Below are 9,926 nucleotides of genomic sequence, written 5' to 3'. Positions count from 1 at the left end.
ATGCATTTCTTTGTCATTGTAAAGCACCGTAAATTGCCATGTGTGTGAATTGTGCTATACAAATAAATGTGTCTTGCCTTGTCTTGTCTTGTGATTTCTTCAGAGAAGTCATAGCTGTCTTGGTGGCCTCCCTCACTAATCTCTTTTCGTACAGTTGCTCAGTTTTTGAGGATGGCTTGTTCTAGGCAGAATTATCAATGGGCCATATTACTTCCATTTAGTAATGATAGATTTAACTGCACTCTGAGTGATATTCGCCAAATTAGAAATATGCTTGTATCCATCTCCTGACTTTTGCTTTTCAATTACATTTTCACAGAGTTGCTTGGAGTGTTTTCACCGTATCTTAATGGTGTAGTTAAAACCAGGAGGACTAACTCACCAGTAACTGGACCTTGGAGATACATGTGTCTTTATACTACAATCATATGAGTCACACACGATTACTTTTTAGTAAATTCTTGTCAAAAAAAACAAATTATGTTGACCATGATTCAATGCTGGAAAGCAACAAAAGAATAAAACTTTCAAAGGGGGTGAATACTTTTTTTCAATAGTTAAGTTCAGATAAGGTTTGGAATATTTTTACCTGTTCCAGAATGATTAAGGTTCTTCACTCAGTGACAATGTAAATACCCTGGGCCAATAGAAATCTTGTCATTGTAAAGTGGATTAACTTGACCTGTCACATTTACCATACGTCAGCATTCTCTTGTGTTTATGACTCGTTCCTGAGGTGCTTCATGTGGGGTGTGATGCCCTGTACAGGCAGAATGTACAGACATGTGTGTGGCCAAGTTTACCCTTCCTCCTGATAGACGTCAGCTGTTCAAATTCTGTAACTGTGTGCCTGTTTTCTTCACGAATAGACAGCTATATTGTACTTCCAGCTAGTTGTTACAATATATTCATGATGACAACACATTTTCATACATGCATTTATTTATCTGTGCCTTTCTGATACATACAATGCTTTGAATTCACGGCAACAGCCACAGGTTACAAAAATAGTTTGATATTGTATAGAGTTGCTCATACAGTACAAAATACTGCAAGATCCTACTGATGTATGAAAATGGATTTTTGTGGTTAGATATGGAGGTTGAGGATTTTTTGTAGATTCAGTGATGCTAAATAGCTCAGATACTGTGAGTTTATCTGTGCCTTGCATGGTAGCGGGGAGTCAAAGTGAGCATCCACGTACACGTGTACAAGATGTAACTATTATTTGCAGTGATTTTAACTTTACAAATGCTTCACAACATCCTTTAGACAAGAGAGCCAAAAAAGTTCATTAGTTTGTTCCTGCAGCTGTTGATCACTGGTCGAGTAGTTCAGCTGTGCCTGTATTCCATTCAGTCCGTGTCAAAGATTATTCAAAATCCAAGAGAAGTTAACAAAGGAAAATGTCCAACAATCAAAATTATGTGCCTGTTTAACAGATGGAGGGCACTTCTGTCTTGCTAGCTGAAACTAAGGTCACATCTTCACACATGCCAATAGTGCTGAGAAAGATCCAATTGATGAAAGTGCCACATTGTCCAAGGCGTACGCGTCTCTTGTCCCACTCAGCTTTCTGGGTGTGCTCTTTCTCCTGCTGCTAAAGGGGCACAGTAAAAGAAAATACAGGCAGAAATTAGAATTAGCATTGATAGCACAGTCAAGTTTTATTTGTAAATCAACTGTAAATCAGCAATTTCTTTGACTTAAACCTCTTAGGAATGTAAACCTAGCTCACAGCTCTGGCTGTCAGCCCAACACTTTCATTCAGAATGACGCGTTGATTTGACCTGGAGCCAGAATGTGTTAGTCAGGGCTACACAAGTACAGCATGTTCCCAGACAGATACCTGTGCGTACCTGTAGAAATGGTGCCAAATGTAACAGTTGCATTTACTTGGACCCAAAATCGGACAGCGACTCTGGAGTGAAAGTTAAGAGGCTTATTTGGTGACTAGGGGAACGGCCATGGGAGCTGACTGACCTGTCTGACTGTCAAGACAGGTTTTTCAGGAGCTGACTTACTTGTCTGACTGACAGAGAGAATGTGAGTCGTATCTGTAATTAGACACATTAGACTCTTTGTCATGTTCCTCAAACACTTCCTGAAAAATGTTTGCAGTGTGGCAGTGTGCTTTATCCTGCCATTAGGGAATACTGCGATGATGGGGTCTGTGTGGTTTGCAGCAGGGTTTAGGTAGGTGGTGCATGTCAAAGTAGCATCCACATGTACATATGACATAAAAGAAAATGCGATTTGTCATACCAGGGCACCTTCTGCTACTGCTCCATGGTCCACATTCGATGCTCTGTTGCCCATTGTAGGTGCTTTCAGCAGTTGACAGGAGTCAGAATGGACACTGAGCAGTTTGCAGCTACTCAGCTTCATATGTAGCAAGCTGAGATGCACTGTCCATTTCAGCACCTGTCTATCACACCCAGCTTTAAGGTTTTCAGCAATTTTGGCTGCAGGAGTTTTTCTGAGGGATTGTAACACAAGACAGCCTTTGCTCTTCACATACATCAACGATCACTTTTGGCAAGTACTACCCACAACATACCAGTATCATCCTGCCACTTTGGAGCCAGCAACCATCACAGTTTGGCCCTTGTCAAGTTGATAAAATTTTCCTGCTTCCAACACATTAACTCCAAGAAGTGACTGTTCACTTGCTGCCTACATCACACCCCTTTACATGTGGCATAATAACAAGAAAATCAAAGTCATTCACTTCATCTGTCAGTGGTTATAATGTTCAGTGTATCTCTCACTGTTTATGGATGACAGGGTTTTTAATAAAAGACATACACTTTGAAAATACGCTGTGTGTTTTATTACTTTCTTTTTGAGCTCGTTAGCTATGTACTACACTGCACAGCACTTTTTCTGCATATGTTTTAATTACTGTACACCTTTGTTGCACTGATATTTTCAGAGTTAAAGACCTGAATGTTCCACTTTGCACAGAGTGCTCTACATTTTATTTGTTCTGCTGTCAGGCCTGATCCTCTGGACGTCTGAGGTGATCTCTTTCTCCCCTCTGTTCACTGCAGTGACAAGGCTACAGCCAGCTAAACATAACAGGTAATAACTTCTAAACTGTCCACTGACCTTTCCTTTTACACACAGTGACATTACAAGTAAAAGCAAGAAAACTCTTTAGAATCATCTGCTATTTTTCTAACAACATAATAAAAAAATCTACTAGAGGGTACTGTTAAATATTTTTATATTGGTCCTGTCAGGGCACCGACCTTAACTCAACCACGATGCTGTGAAATAACCTCAAGCAAAATGTTCACACCCAACATCCTAAGAACAGAGCTGAAGCAGCTTCATAACGAATTTAGTAAACATTTCCTGGTGATGTAGTGCAGGTCTAACCTGCTGTTTACAGAACATCTTGTATAAGGTTATTGGTGCCAAAGGGGTTTAACTTGTAATTAAATCAACTGGGTTCAATTACTTTTGCTCCTGCTCTGTTTAATGGGTGTATTCAATTAAGATACAAAAGATTCTCTTTGTGTGTCATAATCTTGACCTCATGGTCCTTGTCTAATGTGACCTAAACAGAGATCGGTGACTGAAAAAATACACATACTATTTTTTCTTCTGTTTTTAAACCACTGCTAGAGTTCCTTCATCGCTGAGACTCATTTTCATGAGTGCTTGTGCGAAAAAAACACAAAACAATCCACAAGGAGTAAAAAAACAAAATAAAATCAAACCCAAACTTTCTCATAGGGGATACAGGAATGTTGGATTTGTTTGGTTTACTTGTATATTTTGAAGTGTCAAAACTTTAGCTCTGCATTAATTTATATCCGAAACTAACAGTGGAGCTCTGTTATACTGCAGGGTCTTAGCTTTATGAATAAATTAGTTAGGTTTATCTCCATAGTAAACAACACTGTGTGGTCTGAACCTTAGTATGTATTATAGTCAGAAAAAGTAGTATTACATGTAACTTTTGTAGGGTTAACGTAAATCCATCCATCCATCCTCTATACACCGCTTTATCCTCACTAGGGTCACAGGGGGTGCTGGAGCCTATCTCAGCTGACTCGGGCGAAGGCAAGGGGACACCCTGGACAGGTCGCCAGTCTGTCACAGGGCTACATATACAGACAAACAATCACACTCACATTCACACCCACAGGCAATTTGGAGGGATCAATTAACCTCAGCATATTTTTGGACTGTGGGAGGAAGCCGGAGTACCCGGAGAAAACCCACGCATGCACAGGGAGAATATGCAAACTCCATGCAGAAAGATCCCAGGCCCACCCCGAGATTTGAACCGGGGATCTTCTTGCTGCAAGGTGAAAGTGCGAACCATTTACACCACTGTGCAGCCCAGGGTTAGCGTAAATGTAAAATGTAAATGACATTACACATCATAAATGACATTTTAGGGTCTTGACCCAAATATTTACAGTTACTTTCATAATTAAATTGCAGTCTTTTTTTTTTTTTCTTTTTTTTTTAACAGAGGTCACTTTTACACAATGGTTGCTGTCTGAAGTATTTTATTTTGTTTTATTGCATGCTTAGTATCTTATTTATTTGTTTGAATTAGTTTTCATAATTTGTGCAGTTTGACATTTGCCTTGAAAAGGTGCTATAGAAATAAAGTTATCATTCTTATTAATATTATTTCCAACACTTCAGATGTGACAAATTGTGAGGATTACGTTGCCTTTCTGGCTACAGTATTTTTGTTTTACTGTGATGATGAATTCTTCACACCGGTCTTCATTCTTCTGCCTCTAACTACACTTTGCTCTTTGCTGCTTTCTTATGTTTGTCTTAGGCTTTATGTTTCTGTGTTTTATGTATTTACTGTATTTAATTGAAGTTGGTGTAAGTAGATGCTAAATTCACTGAAAACATGCTTTTCCTGTATAGGTACATAAATAAATGAAATAAATGATCCTCAACTTTATCTTGACACTCTGCACAATATGCGTTAGACTGCACCTGGACTAGACAAGAATGAAAAGGTGTATAGGTCATAATGCAGCTGGAGATGACATTCTATATAATCCATAGCACACTTAAAGCTTTTCATGAGTTCGTAGACAATAGTGAACCGTGTCTTTGAGAGGTCAGTGCTAACAATGATTAACATCCTGAACAGAACGGGAAGAGATATCAGTTACATGTCTGGAATCTGTTTGGAAAACACAGACAACATAATTTCCTGGAAATCCTCAGAGGCATCTGTTTTTCATTATTGCGCCCAGTTCTAGATTCAGACAAGTCGATTTCTCAGAGTTGGGAGAGACTTTTGTGAGGTGATCAAATTCTGTTCTCTATTCTGGCACATTACTAAAGATAAAAAACAGACAGAAGATATTTCTTACATCTTTGTCTGGACTTTACCTGTAATTGTAGCCATGAATTCCTGGACAGTGCAGGTCGTTTAGTAGGTGCGAAGGTGAATCCATCATCAGTCCAACCAGGGCCAAGTCGACCAGAACACAGTTGTGAAGTTGCTGGAGTTTTCTTGTGCAGAAACAGCAAGATTCCAGGTCAGATTGACATAAAAATGTAAAAAATCTACAAAGATCTAACAAATAAAACAATGTCTCTTTTAAAAGCAGTCACACTCCCAGCCAGGTTAGACACGAGAATGTAAGTTCTGTTCGTCAGCAATGCTGAAATCTGTCAGGAATTACCTTCCAGTTAAGTTACTTAATGTGTCTTTTTTTAAAAACGGTGACAGACTGATATTAGTGAAATTAGATTTGAGACATGGTGAGATAAGTACAAATTTGTTAATGATCTTAACCTCAGGTGATGTTTTAAGTCCTAATTTCTTATGTATTAAGTCAGCTAATCAGGCTTTTCACCTTTAGTGTGTCAGAGGAGGTCATCATCTGCAGCCCTGTTTGGACTGTGGTGTTTTTGGGGTTGGTTATGGAATCATTTTTGATGACAAAACCAGCTACAGACGAAGAAATGGAAATAAAAGAATGTGAAAAATAAATTCATGTTGCATTTATATATTTTGTGTGTGTGTGTGTGTGTGTGTGTGTGTGTGTGTGTGTGTGTGTGTGTGTGTGTGCGTGCGTGCGTGTGTTACATATTTACACACATTTCTCACACTCTTCTTTTTGATTTTAAATGATAAGATAATTAGTTTAATTTTCTGAAATTTTTATCACTCTCAGCTATTGCTTGCCTCTCTGTGAATCAGAAATCCCGAATGTCAGCCTCTGACATCAGACACACAAACCAACAACACGCAACTAATATCAAATAAACAATGTTAAACAAGCAAAAAATGACTCTAACAAGCCAATGAAAAGGTAATTTAACTGGAAGTAAAAAGAGCAATACAAGCAACTTTACTAGAATGAATCATAGTTAACAGTGGATTGAGAACCATATTGCACTGTGTGGAAGGGATGCAATGCAAATGTTTTTTTCAAATTAAAACAAGGTTATCTGATACAGGACATTCAGGGAAACTAATAGTGTTGCTGAATCTAAAGCAAGACAACAAATTGGTTAAATCTTTCTCAGACATTTTCTTTCCGACCTCTGATAAGCTTTGCTGGGGGCGACTAGGGCTAATCCAACCAGGATAATGACCAACACTTCCTTCATATGGACATGGATGCTGAGGCTTAACGTACTGCTTGTATCATGACATTGTAAAAAAACAAACATTCAAATCTGTGTATTTCAGCAATCACAAAAAGAACATGGGGACAGAAAGTGGCTTAGCCTTTTGTATTAAATGTTACCAATGAATTACTGGAATAATGGTTGAGGATCTTATCCTACCACATGCACACATAAGAAAATTAACACATACACGTGTCCTGGCCTCAATTTGAGGTGCACCACTGTGAAATGCATCATCGATTGCATAAATCTCATTGTTCCATGTTAAAAAAAAATCTCTGAAAATATAAATTAAATTAATAAAGTTATATATAGTTATATTTGGATGTTTCTCATAACTCCTGCTTTGATTTGTTTACTCTTAATATTGCCCTAAAAAGTGTTGAAAGTTGAAAGTTATTCCCATTTTTATGTCATGATTGAAAGAATTCACCCACATTTGGCAAATGAAGTATTATCCATGACTCCGGCGTCTATCCGGTGTTAATATTGATTACCGACCTCTTAACCTCCCGCTACCTCACAATCCTGTAATCCTATTTTGGACCATTTAACAAAAGGGTCAGTGGACGGGTATAAAAACCACACCGAGCAACTCACAGATTCATGCCCATCCTTCCTACTGAACACTTCCTCGCAGAGAAGCTCAGCAGAACAACTGACTAGCAAACATGGTTTGGGAAGGAGGAATTGAGCCTAATGGCACTGAGGGCAAGAACTTCTACATTCCCATGTCCAACAGGACTGGGATTGTTAGAAGTCCTTTTGAATACCCTCAATATTACATGGTGGACCCAATGATCTACAAGCTGCTAGCTTTCTACATGTTCTTCCTGATCTGCACTGGAACTCCCATCAACGGCCTGACATTGTTTGTGACGGCACAGAACAAGAAGCTTCGGCAACCTCTCAACTACATCCTGGTCAACCTGGCTGTGGCTGGACTCATCATGTGCTGCTTCGGCTTCACCATCACCATTACATCTGCTATCAACGGCTACTTCATTCTTGGACCCACTTTCTGCGCTATTGAGGGATTCATGGCCACACTTGGAGGTAAAAACAAAGAAGAAGAAGAAGAAGAAGAAGAAGCAAGTTCACTTCTAGTAATGATACACTGGTGGGTGTAAAATAGAACTGAAGATTTTATCTCCTACCTTTTGTCTCTACAGGTGAAGTTGCTCTCTGGTCACTGGTCGTCCTGGCTGTTGAGAGATACATTGTCGTCTGCAAACCCATGGGAAGCTTCAAGTTTGCTGGAACTCATGCTGCAGCTGGAGTCACATTCACCTGGGTCATGGCTATGGCTTGCGCTGCTCCCCCACTTGCAGGCTGGTCCAGGTAATACTAACATATTTCTTTTAGTTTAATAGGATTTTACACTTTAAAACCAAATAGGCAAGATTTATATACTCAAACAAACCAAACTCAACACTCCAAGGAGATTACAGCCTTTTAGTTGTGAGAGTCTTAAATACTGTAGATGCAGAGCATAAAAGGGTCTTTGAACTAAGCAAATACATGATTTTCTTTTCTTAACTCTCACACAGGTACCTTCCTGAGGGCATGCAGTGCTCCTGCGGACCTGACTACTACACTCTGGCTCCAGGCTACAACAATGAGTCATACGTCATCTACATGTTTGTCGTCCACTTCTTCGTTCCTGTCTTCGTCATTTTCTTCACCTATGGAAGCCTTGTCATGACAGTCAAAGCCGTAAGTTCTTCTTTCATTGTTAAAACTTGTTCTTATATATCAGTTACATTCAGATTCAGATTCAGATTCAGAAAACTGCATTTGTCCCCACAGGGCAATTAAAAAGGCATGTAGAGCAGTCAGTGCAACGATGACATTGACATAATAAGAAATAGGGATAAATATATGTTAGAAATCTAGAGCAAGTAATAATAAGAATAAAAATTTAAAAGATATAAATAAGACAAAAAACGCAGCTTAATAACATACTAGTGCAAACATGGAGTACATAGTACAAATATGAATCAAAGTAGCTACAATATGGCACCTACTTTCATTTATATTTGCACTATGTAACATAAGTTAAGCACCACCATTCTATGTAGCAGAAATAATTGAATAAATATCTGATGCTTATTGCCTCTTATATCCAACAGGCTGCAGCCCAGCAGCAGGACTCAGCTTCCACTCAGAAAGCTGAGAAGGAAGTGACTCGCATGTGCGTCCTGATGGTCATTGGCTTCCTGGTAGCTTGGACACCATATGCCACCTTCGCCGGTTGGATCTTCCTGAACAAGGGCGCTGCCTTCACTGCCCTGACTGCAGCCCTCCCTGCTTTCTTTGCAAAGAGCTCTGCCTTGTACAACCCTGTTATCTATGTGCTGATGAACAAACAGGTTGGTTCTAAATAGTCAAACAGCAATAGTTTCATCTACTACTTTTTCAATCCCGAGCTATGTGTGTTTACACTCTGAATTAAATCTCTCTGCTCTGTCTTTCAGTTCCGTAACTGCATGCTGACCACTATTGGAATGGGCGGCATGGTGGAGGATGAGACCTCAGTCTCAACAAGCAAGACAGAGGTGTCCACTGCGTCTTAATCATGATGACCTCCTCAAACCTGTGGACACTATCCTTACTGATTGTTTCCAGATTTTGAATGGTCCCATCAAAAAAAGTCTTGAACTTTTGCCAAATGGATTCGTGGATGTCACAACAGACTCTGGACCAAACCAACTAAGGAATTCTATCCCATCTGTTAATATATGTAAACTAAGAAGTGTAAAGAAATCCATCTGCTGTGGATGTTATCTTGTATAGCATTTGTGCATCTGTGTGCATGTGAGCGCCTGAGTGCGTGAGGGAGAGAGGGTGAGTGAAGCCACACTCTCAAATCTCTCCAGGCAAACTGTAAATCTGTCATGCTATCACATGTGTGGAATTTTCATGTAATTATATGGGGGAGCATGTATGTCACTGGTCTGCCAGTGGTGGTATTTTTATGAATTTATTTAAAAAGAAACAAAAAATATATAGTATGAAATAGAAAATAAATGCATGCATAAAAAACAACAAATTGTTGTACTTATTTACCTCTGAATTATACATGCTGGTCGGGCTATCTGCTGTTTGAGCCGAAGTGCAAATTTGAGTACATCACGGAAAGGGAATTACAGCTTTAACGTTAGACTTTTGGAGCAAAGTTCAAGACTGACTCGATGTACAACACTCTTAGCCAAATCCAAAACCCTGATTTTCAGTTTCCTTGTAGGTTAAGTTTTTCTTCTTTTCTTTACTTATGTGGCCCAAAATAG

At 39.2% G+C, this 9,926-nt stretch overlaps 1 protein-coding gene and 1 long non-coding RNA gene across 2 annotated transcripts; one reads left to right on the top strand and one right to left on the bottom strand.

The window, feature by feature from the left end:
• Positions 1–924: 924 nt before the first annotated feature.
• Positions 925–5,705, bottom strand: LOC127534090 (uncharacterized). Its single transcript, XR_007942048.1, has 2 exons — positions 5,386–5,705; positions 925–1,600 (listed from the first exon to the last, which is right to left on the bottom strand). It is a non-coding gene; the product is annotated as an uncharacterized LOC127534090 (long non-coding RNA).
• Positions 5,706–7,256: 1,551 nt separating this feature from the next.
• On the top strand, positions 7,257–9,688 carry LOC110947922 (green-sensitive opsin). The gene is made up of 5 exons (XM_022189256.2): positions 7,257–7,692; positions 7,809–7,977; positions 8,187–8,352; positions 8,769–9,008; positions 9,114–9,688. The coding sequence occupies exons 1-5, from the start codon at positions 7,308–7,310 to the stop codon at positions 9,210–9,212; spliced, it is 1,059 nt and encodes a 352-aa protein (XP_022044948.1). The 5' UTR covers positions 7,257–7,307; the 3' UTR covers positions 9,213–9,688.
• The last annotated feature ends 238 nt before the right edge of the window (positions 9,689–9,926 follow it).

Source organism: Acanthochromis polyacanthus, chromosome 5 (genome assembly GCF_021347895.1).
Source record: "Acanthochromis polyacanthus isolate Apoly-LR-REF ecotype Palm Island chromosome 5, KAUST_Apoly_ChrSc, whole genome shotgun sequence".
Taxonomy (NCBI): Eukaryota; Metazoa; Chordata; class Actinopteri; family Pomacentridae; genus Acanthochromis; species Acanthochromis polyacanthus.
This window is presented reverse-complemented; position numbering and strand designations above follow the sequence as displayed.

Excerpts from the sequence above, each read along its gene's own strand:
- LOC110947922 (XM_022189256.2), top strand. The coding sequence starts at position 7,308 with ATGGTTTGGGAAGGAGGAATTGAGCCTAATGGCACTGAGGGCAAGAAC. Across the intron at positions 8,353-8,768 it reads TTGTCATGACAGTCAAAGCC|GCTGCAGCCCAGCAGCAGGA; the intron begins GTAAGTTCTTCT and ends TATATCCAACAG. Across the intron at positions 9,009-9,113 it reads ATGTGCTGATGAACAAACAG|TTCCGTAACTGCATGCTGAC; the intron begins GTTGGTTCTAAA and ends TCTGTCTTTCAG.